This window comes from Ornithodoros turicata, chromosome 5 (assembly GCF_037126465.1).
Source record: "Ornithodoros turicata isolate Travis chromosome 5, ASM3712646v1, whole genome shotgun sequence".
Classification (NCBI taxonomy): domain Eukaryota; kingdom Metazoa; phylum Arthropoda; class Arachnida; order Ixodida; family Argasidae; genus Ornithodoros; species Ornithodoros turicata.
The window spans coordinates 28324485-28345642 of NC_088205.1; the positions used below are offsets into that span (position 1 = coordinate 28324485).

At 45.1% G+C, this 21158-nt stretch overlaps 2 protein-coding genes and 1 long non-coding RNA gene across 4 annotated transcripts; 2 read left to right on the forward strand and 1 right to left on the reverse strand.

Moving 5' to 3' along the window:
* The first annotated feature begins 321 nt into the window (after positions 1-321).
* LOC135395430 (keratin-associated protein 19-2-like) lies at positions 322-3729 on the forward strand. 2 transcript variants are annotated; one of them, XR_010423080.1, is made up of 2 exons: positions 322-432; positions 938-1283. XR_010423080.1 is itself a non-coding variant. In XM_064626640.1 (2 exons), exons 1-2 carry the CDS (start codon positions 362-364, stop codon positions 3570-3572), a joined length of 546 nt encoding a protein of 181 aa, XP_064482710.1. In that variant the 5' UTR covers positions 322-361; the 3' UTR covers positions 3573-3729. The 2 variants fall into 2 exon arrangements, 1 of the variants encoding a protein (XP_064482710.1); XM_064626640.1 differs by lacking the exon at positions 938-1283 and adding an exon at positions 3098-3729.
* Positions 3730-9399: 5670 nt separating this feature from the next.
* LOC135395431 (ovalbumin-related protein X-like) lies at positions 9400-10765 on the reverse strand. Its single transcript, XM_064626642.1, has one exon. The coding sequence runs from the start codon at positions 10719-10721 to the stop codon at positions 9522-9524; it is 1200 nt and encodes a 399-aa protein (XP_064482712.1). The 5' UTR covers positions 10722-10765; the 3' UTR covers positions 9400-9521.
* A 1186-nt stretch (positions 10766-11951) lies between these two features.
* LOC135395432 (uncharacterized) lies at positions 11952-15500 on the forward strand. The gene is made up of 4 exons (XR_010423081.1): positions 11952-11968; positions 12055-12156; positions 14332-14585; positions 15358-15500. It is a non-coding gene; the product is annotated as an uncharacterized LOC135395432 (long non-coding RNA).
* Positions 15501-21158: the final 5658 nt, after the last annotated feature.

The following is a 21158-nucleotide window of genomic DNA, read 5'->3' on the forward strand; positions in this document are numbered from 1 at the left end:
CGTGTAAATTAGCAGTATTCCATTTTCAACAAAGGGCAATCGAATGGTACACTTTATGAAAGGGGCAGGTGGTACGAGACCTTCCCTTTAAAGCGTCTCAGAAAGACACAGGGAAAACACTGAAACAGCCCAGCCGGCGCCCGGATTCGTACCGGGGCGCCTCCCAGTCCCGGCGTGGAATGCCATCGTATCCGAATTTTCATTCGCCTTTAACTTGCGGCTTTCGTTTGACTAAAATCAGTTAAAACCCCAGTGCAGCGGGTGATGGTGAAGACAAGAAACGGTGCAAGGAGACGAGGATGACGATGCACGTTATTTACAGCCCTTTCTAATTTTTCGGGCCTACGTGTTGTATCTCGTTATGACAGCGTCTTTGGAAATGTCCTTGTCTGCTCCAAACTTCTGCAAACGTCGTCGGACTGGAGTGTCAAGGTAGGATGCCCTCCGTTCATCTCAAGCAGAACGGTGCATCGTCGTCCTCGTCTCCTTGTGCCGTCCCTTGTCTTCATCATCACCCGCTGCACTGGGGTTTTAACTGATTTTAGTATGGCATTCCAACCTACCCGAGTTTTAACTTTATTTAGTTTTCGTCTAAGATTCCGACGTAAGTTCAGCAAAACGCATCTCTGGGCTCATGGCCGTGATTGCAGCACAAACTATGGGAAGGAAGCGTTGCGTATCGACTTAATTTCACAAATCCAACTCATTCTACTATTCCCTGTCTGCCGCTGCTCAGAGCGCATGAGTTTCTTTTTTTTTAGAGCATTTGCCTCCGCGGAGCGACATCGATATGAGAGTAATCATGGCGTCCGCGAACGTCGCACTGTTATCCAACGCTCATAACTTCCGGGCTAGGGCAACTTGTCGTCACGTCAAACGGAATGTACCGTTGTATGAATGTACGTGAACCGTTGAGAACGTATACATCATTACGCAGTGTCATCTCGTTACCTTGGCGCCCGAACGGAAGTCCTTCACTGGTGTGCATGGCCGTACGGGACAATCGGGCCGCAACAAAACTGGTCAATTTGCGCCGTCAAAAGGCTCTGCACGTAATGTCCTCCGCCGTTGGACAAATGTACGGATTAATAACCGTCAACGCTATGCTGTACCCAAAGGGTTGACGTAGGACGAAGGCGCCGCCATGGTCGCTGGGCTTTGTCAACTCACTAACTAGGTGCACTTCAAAAACGAAAAAATATTCCTAATCAGAAAGGTCGCTGCACTGAAAGGGTACAATGAAGACTCTACTCCTCCGAATAAATAAATAAATAAGTTGGAAAGCGTGACAGGGTCATTGATTGCCTTATAAAAACACCCGTCCAGCGTAACGTGGTATAGCGAGCTACAAAGCACTGTCGTCAAGAGTGTGTGCAGCGGAAAATTTGTGACACAGTACGGAAATATACAGCAGCGTTTGGATTACCGAAAGGACATGTAAGTACAGACCTAACTGTAGAGGGGGGAATATATGTTAATTATGAAAAGAAGAAGAAGAAAAAAGGAGGGAAAGTTGTAGAATTGTACAAGGTGATCGCCGAAATGCTACATTCCACTCACAAATTGCGTGCTAAGACACCTCATGTCGTGTCGTCGTCACGTGTGTGTTCTTGTTGTCGCACGCTGAGGATTTTGGGTGGTGCATGTTCAGTGTGCGCGTCGTTTTCAGTGAAGTCCATAGCGAGTTTTAGTGCATCGGAAGAATCCCAGGAAAACGATACAATAAAAGAAGTTATCATATCCAAGTTTAGCAATGTGATGTTACTGGCTACAGAGAAAGAGGTTAATTTGGCTTGTCAAATGTTCGGATATGTTATCATAAACACCTTCCGATATACTAAAAACTCCTACTGTCTTTGTGTTTACCGAATCACTTACCACGATCTCTTTGCGTTATCTTATACCCCTGACATACGGACACGTTTGGACTCCTTTCCACCAGGAGTCCGGGAATATCGAGGTCCACCCGCATGAACTGCTTTCGCCAAGGTGTTCTTTACAGTTGCAAAGGACACCTTGGAGAAAGGAGTTCGTGCGGGTGGACCTCGATATTCCCAGTTGCGAACTACTTTTGGTGTTTCGTTTGAAAAATATAGCCAAAGATGTCGCGCTAGAAATTTCCATTACAACCAGCCTACACGTATGACATAATAACAATAAACAGAAGAATACGACCAATGACTTTAAAATACGTGCTGCAACTGCAATATCTGCACAAAGACTTCGAGTACTTGAAAAATGAAAACAAGGTCTAACCTTCGTTCGAGAGTCTTGTGGTCGTACCGCCCTTCGTTCGGGGCTACGACAAACGCAGTTACAGATGAAAAGGAGATCGCCGACCTCAGCTTCCCAAAACCGCCGCTTCGTAAAAGTAGATTCTCCTTTGCCGTGTGCCACGTCATGCAACTCCGTTAGGTGTCCCTTTTTGTAAAGGACTTCAAATGTGTCCGTTCGTCAGTCGATATTATACAGTGCAGTGCGAACTGTAATATATATCAGAGCGAGAATTAGCGAGTGGGAAAACACAAACGACAAACCATATTTCCCAGTTTGCAGTGCCAGCGTCTACTTTACGTCTCCGGGGGATCTAGTGGGAAATTTGCGCCCCCCCCCAGTATTCTTGCTCACCGAGAGGTGTCTTATTTGCGCCCCTTTAGTTGACCAAGGGGGCAGTACCCCCCCCCCCCCCCCCGTAGACGCCGGCCCTGCCAGTGTACATAAACAAATTATAAACTTCCCCACGCAAACGAAAGAAAAAAGGAGAGATAGGACAACGAAGTCAGCTGGTCGTCAGCAAAAACTTTCGAGAGAGTCACAAAGTAAGTAGAGTTACTGAGTACCGGGCAGAATAGTTACTGAGTAGAGTACTAAATACCCAATCATGAAAAGTATTACTATGGGGTATTAAATACTCTAAAAGCAACTCGTTACTTCCAAGATACTTTGACGTAGCAATTAGAAACTGTTATCATAGAAATACGAAGAGCGTGAAGTTGAAAATGGCATTTCAAAAAACCTTTATTAGCTCGCAGGAACAACTGACGTATCTATGACGTGTGATGAATGCTGCCTGATCTATGCTTGTTCTATATTCCAGCATGTCTGGCTTGTCGACTTTTGCGATTCTGGCTCTGGTTAGTGCCTTGATTCTGTTACTGGAGCCACCGCAAGCCTTGGCAACCAGGCGGAGATTCGGTGGCTTTGGAAGGGGACTTGGAGGCTATAGGGGCTTAGGACGTTACGGCGGTTACGGAGGCTACGGAGACATCGGCGGTTACGGTGGCTATGGCGGCTTAGGTGGTGGATATGGAGGTGGATATGGAGGTATCGGAGATTACGGCGGCCTCGGTATAAATGATGGCATCGGCGGATATGGCGGATACGGAGGAGGGTATGGCGGCTACGGTGGCTTCGGTCGGCGTCGCCGCTATTTTGGCCGTAGACTCGGCTATGGCTACGGAGACTCTGACATCGGGTATGGTGGATATGGTGGCGGCTACGGTGGTGGCTACGGTGGAGGCTACGGTGGCGGCTACGGTGGCGGCTATGGTGGCGGCCCTTTCTATGGTTGAATTGCGAGTGTCCGTGAAATCGTCCCGCTAACATGAACATGCTAATGAACACTGGCATATTGAGGACATTCGAGATGAGAGTTAATTTATTTCAAATGAAGAACTTGCGTTGTGCTACCAGGGTTCGAGTCCTCGGGTCACGATTCCGCATATCATGCTTTGGAAGACACGCGCACCAGACAGAAGCGAGAAGAGTGTTTATACTGTCTAGGCGCAGAGAAGAAGTGCAGGGAGCAGGCTGACCGCACCTTCCCCCTACATCACCCCACCCACCACCACCACCAAAAAGTGCAGGGTTTATTCTGTTTGCACACTGTTCTCTTCGTGTCGATAAAGTATGTGCAATAAATTTAAATATAAACGCTTGTGTGCAACACCAGCAATAATTGTATCCTTTCTTTTGTAATAAAAGCCTAAGATGTGAAGCAGAGCTGACGTGTCACATATTTCTGTATTCTTTCTTTCTGTATTCTTTTTTTGCTGATACATACATAACAAAGAGTACGAAAATTTTTTATTGTCCCATAGCCTAAGGCTAGTTTCGGGTCCATTACAATTAATGTATTCCTTTGAACAAATATTGCACCCATGCAGTTGAGAAAAATACATAATTATCAAAATAATCGGGATGGTTGCAAATACAGAAGGGACATCAGTACGCACCAAAAGTCTAGGTTAAAATTTAATGGAACGAAAATTCGTTCAAAAGCACTCTTACCGGTACGAACAACACAAAATGCTAATAACAAAACACCACACCTGTAACGTTATCACTGATGGCGAAGAAAAGTTTGTCTTAGGCAAAAAGGAAAAGTTCCGCGATTGTTTCACCGAAGTAGGTAGTTCATTCCATTCCCTGATGCCGCAATATTGCAGCACACCTGTCTAAAGGATAAAAACAATCACCATGTATATTACGTGTAGGTGGAAGATTGAAATTTTCGTGAGAAAAGTGCCTGATTGTACGCCACAAAGGTTAAAATAATTACACGTTGAATTTTTTATTCAAATTTACCACACTGTACTATTTTGTGAGTACGCAAGGCATATCAAAGCATCGAATCCGTAAATCTTGAGGGAGCATCCCTAGTGTTCGTTTCTGTAGTTTTCTTACAGGACCAAGGTGAATTTTATAAGATGAAAGCTTTGGCTCGATCCACGGTGTGGTGGGAACGTATTGACAAACAGCTAGAACAGGTCGCACGCGAATGTGATCTTTGCCAATGTGTTAGATCACCGTTGCCGGCTGCACCCTTGCAACCTTGGCCATGGAGACCATGGGACCGTATTTTTTGTTCATTTCGCGCAGAAGGAAGGGATGTATTTTCCGGTTTTAATTGACGCACACTCTAAGTGGTTAGAAGAAGAAGTACGAGTCATGACTGACACGTCGGACGTCAACACAGTGGAACACGTTTGCTCTTTCACTGTTAGGTAGTAGAAGTCGTGTGACCGACGTCCAAAGAAACTTTGACTGAGAACTCAAAGGACTCAGGTTTATTTTTTTCAACCCGACCATACATACAGGGTGTCCCAACTAAATGCGAACATATTTCTAAACATAGATATATATATATCACTTTATCCGAGATCAAACCAATTGCAATATGCATATATGCTGAAGGACACTCCTTAGGAGGGCATTTGCAAACTCCTAAAGCAATGTCTTAATTAACTAATTAACTTTTTAATTATAAAAGCTACGAAGTTGTCCCAATGAGAACATCTGGTCTCTTCGGTCACCTGATACCGGAGCAGTTTTCAGAACAAAAATCCGTTCGATAGATCGTCCGCAAAAAATTCGTGAAGGAACACCTTTTTGTTTTGTTCATTGCGCATCTTCGGAGACGCGTCTTTCCTTCATCCCGGGGGACGGGGGGGGGGGGGGAAGAGCACACTATCGCCTCTTACATCCTGAAAAAAGATTAAAAGAAAACAGAAAATGCAATCCAAGATAAGGGCAGTTCCGATACAGTCGCCCGATACATTTGTTTTTGTTTTGTTTCCTCAAGTTAAATCTTCGACGCATGAGGCGGCATTGTGCTCCTAATGCAGTTTGCTAATGCCCTCCTAAGGAGTGCCCTTCAGCATATGTTATATTACAATTGATTTGATCTCGGAAAAAGTGACATATATATATTTAAAAATATGTTCGCATTTAGCTGGGACACCTTGTATAATGATGTCCCAAGAAAGAATGATGGCACGCGCATTTACCGCAAACTTCAAGTATGGTGACTTCAAGTTCATCGTCGTCAGTTCGCTAGTGTCCTCGTCATCGTTTACAACAAGTACTACCCCACGACTCGTCGTATTGCGAACTGTACATAGTCTGTGAACGTAACTGTTGCACGTTCTGTAAAATAAAATAAATATGACAAAAAGCTATTTTGCCGGTTTCTCTCTCTTTTTGCTTTTTGTTCCGCTGCGTTCCGCCGTCATCAGAATGAGAACGACTCACATTTCTCTCAAAAGGTAGAAGGAGCAACTATAGCGATGTTTCGAAGGTCACACGTGTACTTGGCTGGAAGTGTGCTTCACTTTCTGGCTTCATTCCGGCGTCCGTCGGAGATCGCTATCGTCCTCTCATTGAAATGATCACTCCTTGAATGACCATGTGTGGTACGAGATGGGAGCTTTTCGTAGAGTAGAAACATTATGCAATGTTACTAAGAGTGCGATATGCGTGATAAGACCTTGGCTTATTTCTGCTAGCAGCGCAACAGACGAGACACGAGTAAGAATACACAACACGTCTGCTCTCGTGTCTCGCCTATCGTGCTGCTAGTACGGATATTCAAATTTGTATGCATGTGTGCGCTCTTTCTTCTTTTTCTTTTTTTCTTTGGTGATGTAAGGGAGTACTGGTGTTCTCAAAGCCGCAAAAACTCCAGACGACTGTTCGATTGTGCACCGGAGAGATACCCAAAAGTATGCGAGGTGAACCGCAGCGAGAAGCTTCTGCATTGCAGGAAGAATGTGGTCTACAGCAGTCCTTTGTCGTGTGGCAAAGTTTATGCGGGTCAAACCGGGCGATGTGTAGGCGTCAGGCTTGGGGAACATCGGGCCTCTCTCAACGGAACTCCTGGACATTCAAGCAAGCACTATAGCCGATGCGGATGCCAACCTATGTTTCATTCCACTATGCAATACTAGTTCGAGCCAGGAAGCACTTGACGAGAGAAATTTGTGGTATTTGAAGTATTTTATTTCAGGTGCCCAATATACGAATAATAGAAGCATATCATATACACAAAAATACAATATATGATATACATATATGCAATATCATGCAATAATACTGTACGCAATATCATACAATAATATGAAATACATGTACGAGTATCAGCCAACCGTCTGTTCACCCATGTAACTAAGGGCTAGCCTGTTTTCTGCGAATGTTCCTCGTTCGGCTTCTTACGTCATATGGTCGCGTCTGTTGTGGGGGTGAGGGAGGATATATTTATTTGGACAAAGAAGAAAAAGGGAGGAAAGGTCAGCCAAACGGGACGTCGGCTTGCTATTCTGCAAAGAAAAATAAAAACAAATAAACGAAGAATAAAATAAATAAAAAGCAAAGAAAAGAATTAGGAAATAAAGGATAACAAACGGTGAAAGAAGATGAGATAGATTAAAGACAAAGATGACTAAAAAAAGATGACTAACAAACGGTGAAAGAAGGATACGATTAGATTAAATAAAAAGATGACTTTAAAAAAATATAAGGTTAATGCGTTGAGGGTGAGGGGTGAGGGTAGGGCACTGAAGAATGAGATGGCATAACTTGAGTTCACAGACTGTTCATGAGACCTGTGTCGCTCAGGAACATCAAAACTGCTTTGGTCGCAGACCGCTGTGTGGGATGTCGTACTGGGCCGAGCAGAGTGGTCAGAGAAAAAAAATCTGTGCACCGCAGCTCGAGTAGGCGTCGTCTGAGCGTGGCTCGACGGGTGTCGAATCTGTGGCAGTCGAGGAGAAGATGTGGAATATCAGCTTCAGCAGCGCAAGTGGGGCATTTAGGCGAGTGGAGAAGACTAATTTTATAGAGAAGCAGAGGTCCTGGCGACATTAAGTCGTAGTCGGTGTAGAATGGACGCTTCTCGACGCGAGCAGTGGTGTGTGGCAACGAAATCCATCGACGGGTCGATGGACCGGAGATGATCGTTCAATCGGACAGCGTTCTCTTGAAATAATGCGCGAAATAATGCGCATCTTGCGTCAGTCGTCGTTCTGGTGCGCTGTTTCCTTTATATCAAGAGGCTGTGTTTTGTTTACTTTATTGTCGCCTTTTTTTTTTGCTAAGTCATCCTTTAGTCGATATTTTTTTTTAGTTTTGTGTCAGCGCCGCGAAGCAACTGTGGCTATGAGCGGCGTACAGGCGTGGACAGATGGAGAGGGGACAGCGGGAAGGAGTGGAGGACAGTGACGGATCAAAGCGGAGAGGGGGGGATCGCCCCCCCCCCCCAAACCGCTAGGTTACACATTAGTGTTCCCCCTCTTCCCTCCCCAGTTACGCGCTTCGAGAAAGAAACCGCCCCACCCCCACCCCCCCAAACCCAGGGTCTGGATCCGCCACTGGTGGAGGACAGGGGGGATCGCTAAAAATAGGTACATAATTCCATAAGCATAATTCCATAACTCGTCACTGTATAATATTACGATATTACGATACGATTACGATTATAATATTACGATAATTTGGGTAATTGATACGCAAATAAGAAGCGCATTATTCAATTATTATTATTATTATTATCATTATTATTTTTATTTATCGTTTAGTTAGCTTCTGGAGAAGATGGAAGGAAATAACTGCGAAGGAACTGTGTACTACTTCTCCGGAAGTAACGAACTGTATTCGGGTATTTTTCCGTTTGGCATCTCTAATTGCAAGTTAGATACTTTCAGTGACGAAAGGGGGGGGGGGGGGGGTTGCGGGTGATGCGCTCCGCACCGGGTTAGTTACAAGTTAGTTAAATTATTAATCGCAAGTTAGTTAAAAGTTACTTTAACTCTGAGTGCCATACGTTGTCCGAAACAGCAAACAACACGGAAGGATAATGACAAAAAATAACCACTAATGGCAACAGTAACCAACAATAAGTTAACAGAAATGATATTTATTTTGATTACTACTCACTTACTCACGTATTCTAATCAAGTAAGCATGTCAGGTAAACTAAGAACCGTTTTAAACGCTTGTAATCATGAAGGCTGTTCAACATCCAAGATTTATTTGTTCACTGCATTAAAATTCAAGATGAATATGCGATAGGGAAAATAAAAAAGACGACGATAAGGTGAAGCTCGTGCGCTCCTGTGTGTGTGCGTTGGTGGGGGGGGGGGAATCAGCACCTAATTTGATGCATATGGGATATCATGATGGGTTCCTGTCTTCACAGTCCGGTGCATTGATGCAGGCTTCGCAGAGGAAACGCAATAAATAATAACGTTATTAATTGCATTAGTCTTATTAGTAATTATATTTATAGTTAAATGAGTTTATGTCTGTAAAATACGATCCCAAGCTAGTAGCATATTATGGAAGATAGCTTTCGCGGCTACTTTATCCATATCAGTTTTTCGTTGAATGAAGTAAAACTTGTTTTTGCGACACGCAAATATGGTGGACTTTCCACTTTAAAACATAGATTTAAACATGTCAGCGATCTATGCACGAAAAGAGGTGCCGCGGTATATATATATACGTTTATACGTTTTTTTACGTGTTTATTATGTGTTTAAGGTGGTTCATCGTGAACAAACTGCATTTATTACGAGAAAATGTCAGGTATAACAGCCAGCATGGAAAAACATTCAGTAAAACTGCGTGCTTGGAAGGTTTATTATTCACAAGGTACACTCTTATCGCAAAAGCTTTAGTGGGGTTGTGAGACAAACAGAGAGTGCTCCTCTGAAACCTAACAGTTCGTGATCACAGCCAAACGGTCACAGCTTATTAACGACACCCAAAAACAGTATCAGTTTGGTAACCCTATTACGGATGCAGAACAAGAACGGATGATCAACGTGCATGTCAACAGAGCTTGGCTGGAATGATGATTTTAGTGTGAAAACAACTCCGGTGGCACCCGCTGCCTCACTGCCTTCTTCATTGACTTCTACCATTGCATCGTGCAGCACGTCAGACACGTACAGCCTCTCTGTGCCACTGATGCCTGTCAAGTTCGTGGATTGTCCGAAAAGCGATTTGGCACCAAGACCCTTTAACGCTGCAACCAGACTGTACTTAGACTCGAGCTTGAATTTGGGAACCTTTAAGTGGACCTCTCTTCTTTGTAAATTACTCATAGCTTTGTCCAACGCATTCGCCGTAAGGTTTATCAGAACTCTGCGCAGTCCATCCTTTTCGTGCGGAAGAAAGATGACCATGCTGAAGTCACCATCTCTGTACGGGAGTTCAACGACGTTGACATTCATTTCTTCGTCATTGGCGTACAGGTATTCCCCGTCTCGAGACATGGTGTCGACCGGCGTTGCGGTCTTACCATGGTTGTAAAACGGAAGCTTCTTTGTTCTTGCAGCCTGAAACTTGTTAGCCCAATCTCCTTTAAAGTAGACCGCGTTCAGGATAAGTAGAACAGTGTCCTCGGGCAACTCACTGAGGAAGTTCTCGATCTTGCCACGTGTCTTTGTTGATACCCACTGGTTGACTTGAGAAACCACCAGGGCGTTTTCCTTCGAGAAATCTACTTCCCCGTATCTGGCTTGAAATACATCGTAGAGATCTCGCTTGTAGCTTTCCAGCAGGCGATGCGTCTTGTCTGTCAGGACAGCGTTTGCAACTTCTAATGTGATGCCCTGACTTTGATGGCTCCTGTCCTGGAGTAGATGCAGCAAAGCTGATAACACAGGAACCCGTCCACGTAGTCCGCTCGCCTCGTAACCGAGAACGTTGGCAAGCTCTCGCTCTGTGACGCCTCCGGCACCATTGTAGACCATAGCCATGGCGGTGCTGATGCTGTACGGCGAAAGAAAAACATGGTTGCCGGTTGCTGGGATACCTTTCAGTAGACCAATACCGAGGATGTTGTTCGCTCCAGCTAAACGCACGACGTCCTCATTGGGCTCAGCTGAGGCGCCGAACAGAGAAGCGACAGCGACGAGCACAAAAGCAAGGAGCACCATGTCTTCGCGTCGACATGAGAGGTATAAGAAAGGCGCGTGCAAAATGCATCCTTTATGAGCGGGAAAGACGTAGGAAGTAACGACACGATTACAGCTGCTATCTGCAAGGGGCTCCGTGTAGCATCCAGCTGCGCATTTCGAAACCAGTTATGTCGATACATCCGAAAAAGCCGTTCACAAAGCCGTTCTTCGCTCAATGTCAAGTGACTGCAGAGAGGCTGTTTTAACGCGTTCTATGCTGTCTCAACTGTCGGAGTTATTGCCAATTCAGCGTTTGTATATGCTGTCAAAGGGCGATATTAGAACATAATGCAGTCACTTATGCACATAATAAAGAACGTAAAGAAAGCGAGTTAGACAGCCACGAAGTCGTATTGAAATAAAAATAAGCAAGTCTTCGCCGCAACATTACGGAGAACATTAACGATTCATTACGAGTTAAAGAGGCTATTAATTATACAGCGTTATAAAAAGTGGTACCAATGGGAGTCAGCGTTTCGACAGAACACCGTCTTCCTCAGGACAACGACTTTCCTTCGTTAATCTTGACCGCAGGACGTGGTCAGATGTTGCATTGTTGCCCACCGGTAGTTTTCATGTCAAACAATCACTGCGTAGGTTTCATGGAGGCTGAAGGGGGTTATCATGCACAAAAATACGCTGTATCCACATCGTCATCAATGGAGAACGGTGAAAGGCAAGAAGCCAATCTGATATCCATAAGGCAATATTCCTATAGGGACCCTGTGGCCCAATCGTGAACAAAGTGTTAAGAAAAATGAACTCACCTTATGGAGACTCACCTAATAAATCAGCAGCACAAAGTTCAGTAAAGCTCCTGATGACGCTTACGTTACCAATTCCGAAACTTTGACATTTTGATGCAACGATTCTAGTTGATGTATTTCTACGATTTTTAAAGAAACTGGGATGCTTCGAAAGGCTTCGCATGTTCGTTTCCTAGGAAGACGCCGATGTTTTCTCGGAACGCATGCGTTTGCTCTGCGAAGCAGGATGGCCAGCAGCAACTCGTAATTTTAAATGCTTGGTATCAAGTTCGAGGAAAGTTTCTGGGTGAAATGGTGCACGTCATGACACCGGCAGTTTCCCTTTCTCGTGGCTGTACCAGCACAGTTAGTTTGAAAACTCAATAACTGGAACCCGTTTATCGCGTTGCAATCGGGACCCTATACTGCACTGTTTTGGTGTGGAAAGACCCCAACTCTTTTTTCCTGTGATTCAGTGAGGTGCGAAGTCGGAAAGCGTTTCTTACATATATGACGTGGAAACTAGAGCTTCAAGGTTGTTTATTGGTTTGCTGTTTGTTGTTTAGGAGCTTCGCCGGAAGACGGGTTTCCTGCTCCTCCGTTATAAAAGCGACACTTTATCAGCAACCTGCTATGCTGAGGTACATTCCACCAAAGGAGCACCAAAGGTAATGGCAGTCCACCTATTCTTTTCCGCAGGGCCTCAACTTGTGCTGTGCGTAAAATGTTCCGCAATAACTGGCAAATTAGAGTAGGCCTCATCCGTTTGTGCCTATGATTATGTGCATATTTCTCTAGATCCGGGGAAATGTTACCAACATCTAGAACAGGTCGTCTTCCGACAGATTCGCCTTGCATGTTTTTTTAAAAATGTTTTTATGTTTATGAAGCTACCGCGTGTAGCCTTTGTATATTAGGAGAAAAACTTTTCCGTATCAATGCAGTATAAATGACGAAGCTCAAAAGGTTCAACTTGTCCTAAATTTTTCCTTCTTACGTGATCAAGGACACGGGCAATCCTACACTCTTAAAAATGAACTTCACGGCATAGCACGCTCCTAGCCAACCATAATCTCGAATGATATCGTTATCTGCCCTGATTTGTTGAAAACGGGAGGCGTACGCCTTTTTTGTGACACTTATGCTGTTCATAATTGTCACAAAAAAGGCGTACGCCTACCGTTTTCAACAAATCAGGGCAGATAACGATATCATTCGAGATTATGGTTGGCTAGGAGCGTGCTATGCGGTGAAGTTCATTTTTCAGAGTGTAGTTCGAGACCTCGAGTCGAGACCATTTTATCGATGAAAGATGAAAGTCACAGAAAAGGTTAACCAGCTGTAGGGATCGAACCCACATCTTCTGGATTACCGGTCCAGGGCTCTACCAATTGAGCTAAGCTAACACGCCTCTCCTGCGACTTTCGGGGTGCGTCATCTGAAGGGACGACAAACCAGTCACTCACTCCCACTCACCCTCCTTTCACTCTTACATTTTTTGCTCACTCATACACACATTCATACGACGGAAATCGACGCACGCGGCACCTGTTGAACAAGAGTTGAACAAGCTCCATTTCATGTTCCATTATACCGTATATTCTATTCGTTATAAGGAAATTAGTGATAATAAGGAAATAATTCCTGGTTTGACTCAACATTAACGGTCATACAAGATAAAAGCGAGTAAGCGACATGATACGGAGTGGATATATAGAGCTTCGCAAGACAGGGCGCGGGTTTGCTTTCGACTTAAAAAAAAAAAAAAAAAGCCTCTCGAGGCAATACGATACGTGGGAGACGTATGACTGGCTGAAGATGCATATAGAATGTCATATGATCCAAGACAAATTATAAAAAAAAAAACTGAACTGATCTCTTAATATTTCTAAATTACTATACCATTTGTTAAGCTTCACGTGTATAGCGGTCTTCTGTTAGTTTCGTAACAGTCGCAACTTTCTTACGATGCTTCAATTTGTAATCATAATAGGCTATGCACTCTCATTGTACCGCTTTCACAAAATATGCCTTCTAGAGTTATTTGCAAACTCTAGTCCCAACGGTTCCCAAGCACACCAGATGTAATTTTACCACCGGTGTGCTATATCGACCCTCGCTTCAATCACCTCTGTCTCTGAGACGCCCAGAAGATCGTTCCAACAGCGCACAGTGTTAAAAATTGTAGATTTCTTTTTTTTCATGTATAAACTGCTCTATTGTTTTTATTTCGAACTTCTGTTTCCTCTCTGTCTATAACTTGAGCCCAAAACAATCCTTGCGCCCGGGGCGACCGCACCTCCGGCCTCCCCCACATTACACCACCCCGGTGTGGTATAGCGTTCTTAACTGTGCCCGTGATGTCAGGAAAGAAGCGTCCGGTATGGCTGCACGCTGTAGAATTCTAAGCATAGCATTAGGAATTTAGGATACTTTTGAGCAGGTAATCCGCGCGGGAGGTGGGGGGGGGGGGATATGCTAAGTTAAAATACGCGGAGAGGTTGATCGTAGTTATAGGGACCTAGCTGTAACTGCACATTCATTTACTGGGGCTACAGGCAGTAGCCACTGGAGCACGTGCGTCACTGGGAGACTGGTGATGTCAGAGTCAAATAGGTAATCCACGTATTATACGGATTATACGCGTGCAGTTACGGAGCGTTTCTTTTGCCATAGCGCAAGGTTATCTGGACATGTTTATTCTGTTTAAAACTACATGAATGACGTATATGTATCTTCTAGTGCAGCGCATATTAACTAACGACTGATACCTTTAGTCGCACGGAAGTCGTCCTCCTTGATGGTTTTGTTCCTCCGTTTTTATGTATTTTGTTCCTCTGCAGAAAAACATAATGCAGCGTGCAGTGATCGCCATCTTTGTGCTCGTCCTTGTGGCCTGCGCTTTGGTAGCCGTTGAAGCCCAATTCGGCCGAGGGTACGGCGGTGGATACGGTGGAGGTCGCGGCTTCGGTGGTGGATATGGTGGAGGTCGTGGATTCGGTGGAGGATATGGCGGAGGACGCGGATTCGGCGGTGGACGCGGATTCGGCGGTGGATACGGCGGTGGCCGTGGATACTATGGTTAATCCATCTACAGGTAAGATATTTTACCACCGAGCTACGCTACGCTCACTGTAAAGGGTCCGACAACAGGTTAACCAGAAGCCGTCCAAACAGAGATATAGTTTTCAGAAAGTATATATAAAAAAGTAGACAACAATGGTGTTGTCTTTTTTTTTTTTTTTTTGTTACGTCAAAGTGGTCCAACCGCCCAGCTTTCGTTGCTTAGGGGAAGCAGTGCTGTCGGAACAACACTGGGGGGAATATATATTTATTATAAAAAACGAGGAAAAGGGTAGGCTGTGGCACTGTGCCACGGCGCCTTGCTATTCCCATAAAACAAAAGTAGAGAAAAGAAGAAAAAAAAAAGACTGCTCCACTACTACACTACTACTACATAGAACGACATTGTTGGAATATCACTTTATCACAAAACATGCACAACGTTAACTACTGCACCGAATGCTGCACCGTACCCATTATCGCTTCTGGTTTTAGGAATTTGGAGTTTTCCTATGAGCTTTTCGAGCATTTCCACAAATGTCAAATACCCCGAAAACACGTTCATGGGCAGTTTTTACCAAATAAGGACATAGAACGATACCATTATGCACAATGCTTTGGGAACGTACGTGCTTTGTGGTGGAGGCCTTCTTTAAGAGTGCACAATTATTCGTTTAAAAACGTAAGAACACGTTAATGCAGTGCGTCGAATTATGTTGCTGATACCTTAAAAAGACAGAAATTGAAAGCTTGCAAAAACGAATAAACTGATCGTTTCCTTTACTTCTCTTTTTTTACTGTTTCAGCAGGAGGCACAGCGATGTTCCACTCCGACTAAGAAGCTGCCCATCCAAGCAGAATGCTGACCTATTTGCAAAATAATGAGAGGCTGTGTGCGACATGCTGAGCTTGTGAAACGACGTGAATAAACAGTTTTCATCGGTTGTGAGCTATAGCCTCGTATCTACGTATATCACTTCCGGGATTTTTGTAGAAATCACCTGCCGCCCCACCCAGCCCTATTACTGGGTGATCAAGCTGTTTTACCCAGTGTTGTACCCGTTACCGAAATACGGTATCGCGATAGCGATACTCGTTACTTGAGTAAAAAGTATCGAAATACCGATATCCATACTTCTTTTTTAAAGTAACAGAGTACTGCTACCGTTACTAAAAAAAGCAACGCGATACTTTGCCCGACACTTTTGTTGGAAATACGAAGATGATGCAACATAGAAATCTCGCTTACGTGAACATCCATTTGTATATAGCAAATTGGGAAAAGACAGTTTTGCAGTAAAAAGACAGCGTATTTATTATGTAGTTCGGACACTGTGCTTGAAATTTATCAATAGCTGCTTCTCAAAGTCGTCTTCTGCCATCCTAGCAGGACGTGCTCTCCGGAAGCCGTCAGAGGCCAATATGACAATTACGTTAGTGTCAGACCCACACAAACCGTGGAGTCCAATGACCAAGGAAATCTATCCAATGTTACAATACCGCAGTGGAGATGAGCAGTGGAATCCAGAGCTCACTCTCAAGGACTGACCTCTGTTCGTTGACCTCAACTCTTTTGTTGAGCGCAGCGTTGTTATTTCCTCCAGGTTCGAAGAAAAAAAAAAGAACATGTGTTTGGTATAATTCCCGTCACGGAGTACGTAGGCGTGTCCACAGGCTTCTTGTCGAGCACTACTCTCTTCAAAATGAATTTCACCACATAGCACGCTCCTAGCAAACCACCATCCCGAATGACAACGTTCTCGCCCCTGATTTGTTGAAAACGAGAGGAGGAGCCTATTTTGTGCCGGCTCCTCCTCCCGTTTTCAACAAATCTAGGGCGAGAACGTTGTCATTCGGGATGGTGGTTGGCTAGGAGCGTGCTATGTGGTGAAGTTCATTTTTAAGAGTGTACACTCTAAAAACTGAACTTCACCGCATACCACGCTCTGCGCCAACCATTGCCACGAATGATAAGGTTATCGCTTCTGATTCGAGGAGAGAAGCAGGCGTACGCCTTTTTGTGTCAATTACCATGTATCCAAATTGATACAAAAAGGCGTACGACCCCTTCTCTCTTCGAATCAAAAGCGACAACCCTATCATTCGTGGCAGTGGTTGGTGCAGAGCGTGCTATGCGGTGAAGTTCAGTTTTTAGAGTCTTAAAAATGAACTTCACCGCATAGCACGCTCCTAGCCAACCATCACCTCGAATGATATCGTTATCTGCCCTGTTTTGCTGAAAACGGGAGGCGTACGCCTTTTTTGTGACACTTTTGCTGTTCATAATCGTCACAAAAAGGAGTACGCCTCCCGTTTTCAACAAATCAGGGCAGATAACGATATCATTCGAGGTGATGGTTGGCTTGGAGCGCGCTCCGCGGTGAAGTTCATTTCTAAGAGTGGATTCGGACCAGTAACAATGAAGAAGAGTAAGAAATATGGTCGGTGAAGAAAGGATGGGGCACTCAAAAAGTATCGGAATCGGTAACGATACGGAGATTGCGTAACCATAAATTCATAACGGAGATATTTTTCCGATACCGATTTCAAAAAGTATCGCGATCCCCACTCCGATACCGAAAAAAGTATTTATTACTGTAATGACGTTACGTACAACACTGGTTACCCTTCAGCAGGGTCTACAATTTCATCAGAGGCACCGTTTTTTTTTAAATACCTTGTAATTTTAAGCGAACTATTTTGTGGGCTGTAGTTTAGTTACGATCCCGCGCCAGACGGATCGGTGTAGATTTAGCGATGGTTCGGCCCTTTCGGCGATTTCATTGTTGCCAGTCGTGTGACTATGGATTTCGAGATATCCGTGGTATAAAACACGATATCGTCTGCTACTGAATGAAGCGGTGTGGGCAGTAACATTCTAAATGGCTAAATGATATGCGATATATTTTATTTGTTTAATATTTGAAAGAGTAAATGAGGAAATGAACATGTTAGGAAACGGAGAACATGTAGCAGCTTTTAATCTACATACAGTAGGAAATATTGAAAACAAAACGTAGAAAATGGAAGCAAGAAGACAATGTCAGAGCCCTTCACTTGGCCGTAGGGGAAAATGTACCTGTGCCAGCAGCATCCAAGACGAGATACCATGGTGCGAATGTCAGGCTGATATGTAGAGCATGGATTGTGGAAACTGTGTAGAACATACACGCGTCGAGACTACCCCCCCCCCCCCCCCATACACACACACATACATTGGATGATGACGAGATGGGCGATTCTCCGCCGCTGAGGCAGTACACTGTCCTATTCCGCACTGGGAACGGATGAGGGGATGATGATGAGGGGAGCACTTTCAGAGAGCCGTCACCAGACCGGTGGAGCGCAAGTACACCGCAAGAAGACGAAGGCCTTGCATCAGGTGGGCAGCGTTCGACCACGGTCCGAGGATCTTCGCGATCGCAGTTGATTGTATTCACATTTCCGACCTCATTGTGAGGAATGTGAGCACTCTGCGACAACAAGCATAACATTCTGGCATATTCAGGGAAGTGTAGAACACTCCGAACAATATAACGCAATTCATTGCGTTGGAATCACAATCTGCAATATCAATAACATGACCGTTCCATCGCGCTTCTCCAGCAAGCGCTATTTGCAAAGTCGCCGCAGTGACCCAAAAAAAGGCGCGACGGCGGCGGACGCCACGCTAGACATCAGATTCTGTTCTGTAATTCGGGGGGGGGGGGGAATTGTCTAATTGGATCTTGAGTTACTGTGAGTGTTTTGAACTTCGAAAATATCATTAACAAAAGTCCTATATTGTGTTTGAATTTCATTAGTGATTAGGTCATGCTTTCTAGCTGCACAACGTAGCAGCGAGCAGTAGCGAGTAACGAGTCGGATATCTCTTTCGCCCCGGCGGTTGGGCCAGTGTGAGTCACGGTTGTGAGCGAAAAGGACGCTGTGTTTGAACTGAGACGTTTCGAAGTTTGAGCGGTTGAACTGGGCACGGGGATGCCGCGACCGTCAGAGCTGTCTCAGTAGTGATCGGTCTATATCCTTGTCAAGTGGTGTGGGGTACAGATGTGGGATGTGCACCCGTTTCACAAACTACAAGACCACCGCACAAAGACGATGAGTGGGGGCAACCGGACAGGATTAGCTCGAGATTTGTTGCGCCTCCTTTTCACTGAAGAGGAGTTTGTGGGCAAGCCCATCACTGGAAACTCAAGCAACGCACATAAAGATGCGCCCTCAAAAGAAAAGGTAGACCCGGTCCGCATGCGAGCAATTTTTGGTAAGCACTAATTCCACTATTGTGTTTTGCATAGACATACATTACTATTGCGATTACAGATTACTGCCGCGCAGCGTACACCGGTACAGAGGGCTCGAAAATCCAGCCGAGCGTCCGGACATTCCTCCAACGGTTGTGACTTGTGAGACCTGCCGGGCAGGAGGAGGAGGAGGAGGAGTGTCGTTGGGAGGAACCCGAGAGGTCTGCCTGCCTGATTAGGCGACATGTTTCTCGGGAAGGGAAAGGTGGTGGAGAGGAGGAGAGGAAAGGGTGAAGTGGAAGACCGAGCGGAATCCGCTCGGGGGGAGGATAGCTGCGTCCATGGGTCGACTTCAGGGGAACTGTGCCGGCATACGCCTATTACACATCTGAGGGAAACCCAGGAAAAACCCCAGACGGCACAGCCGGTCCGCGGATTCGAACCGCGGACCTCCCAGTCTCCAAGCGCACGCGTTACCGCTGCGCCACCGGAACTGGTCCCTGCCGGGCAGCGAGCGAAATTCCGCAACGCAGGCTAGTATACGCATAGGAGAATGCGCACACGCCTATTGGTTGGCGCCGCGGCAGCCTGAAAACCTGCGGCGGCCAGAAACGGACGGAGTTGCCATCGCCCCATCGCGGCCAGTATGGCTGCCAGTACTTGTTTACGGACTGCAATGGGAACTGAATTATTGAGACGGGAAGGAGCAAAGAAAGCGAGAGATGAATAGTGAACAGTGTGATCTCCTAGTACAGTGTTGCAATTGTGGAAGTGTTGTGGTCAGCCCTCGTTCCGTGCCGGGCGTTCCGTGTTATTTGGCGTGTGTTTGACATGAGCCGCTGCACAAGTACGGTGGAAGAATTCAGTATCACTTGGCTGCACCTAAGTGTACATAAACTCGATGCCCGCTCAAGACGCACGAAGTAGAAGTCCCAAATTCGTTTTGTTTTCTTAATTGCGCTTCTCGCTTGTGGCTACCGTTATTACCGCAGGTAGTACAACCATATTTCAGCTGTGTTCCGTACATTTGCTGAGATAATTTAAGTGTTCTGTTATTCTTGCGTATTTAGCCGACGCCTGAAAGGATCTCGTCGCTTAATGAGCATTTGCAAAAACCTAGGTTCATAAAAGATACAACAGTGTCAGGCAGTGGTCTTTTTTACTTGAAGAAGACAAAAGCAGTGTCAAATAAGATCACATGTACAGATGCGTGACACAAATGACTATTCAAACATATTCTTCTGGAATCATTCTACCATTGCATGCTCATACGTTACGTCTAAGTCGTGTCGATGACACATTTCCCATATGATCCACTTACCGTTCTTCAAGCTCTGTAACACACTGGAAGAGTGACGAAATTTGGGCTTGTTGGTATGAGACCATATTGCTGCTGAGCGCTATAAAGACGAGGACATAAGAAAGGCGCATGTGTTGTATTCCTTTCTTATGTCCTCGTCTTTATAGCGCTCAGCAGCAATATGGTCTCATACCAACAAGCCAAAATTTCGTCACTCTGAACACAGTACTCTCTCTAAATACACATATACTATGACAAATGGTTGTTGCTGTTGCACGCACCTGTACTGTCATCCAGGGGATGGTTTAGGGGGGTCGACCCCCTCAAATCATGGCCTTGGCAGTGCATTTCGGAGAGGAAAACGAAGGGGGAATCATCCTCCCCCATGTAAAGTCCCCATAGAAACTGCCCTCCCGAAATATTTTCTGGCTACCATCATGTCAGCTAACTACAATCTACTCAGGAAGGAAGTGGTACCCCATGGTCATGGGCATACCGAGAGGGTGGCCATGCCCCCCCCCCCCCCCCTGTAACTCCAAGATCGCTTGTGAAAATGGTGCACTCTTTAGCCATAGGTTGTAATGTTTATTCTCGGATGCCATGACAGGAACCTCTGAACGTCCGATGTCCGTCTCCAGAAAAAGAGGTGTTCAGGGGGGATGCACTCTTGCTCCCCTTGGAAAAACCCCTGGCAACGTCAATGCACACAATGAACACTTTATTTTATATTATTATTTTTACATAATTGGTGATTATATGGCAAAATAACTTGTTACTGAACTAACCTCTTTTGAAAGTTTTGGAGCATTATTATGAAAGCAACATTACACACTTCCTCCCACACACGTTTTTCCTATTTAAGCTTGAAACCTCGTCCATTTTACCGAACATGAATAATTGAACCTCTTTATGCAATAAGGGGATAAGTCGAAAGATACCAAACCGAGATAATGGGCCTGATCTGATTGTCCGTCCGTCACCTGCTCAGACTCCCCATATTTGTGGTATACACCCTTCTCCTTTTCTGACCACAAATCTTTCTGTGTGTTGTTAAAAAACCAGCTAA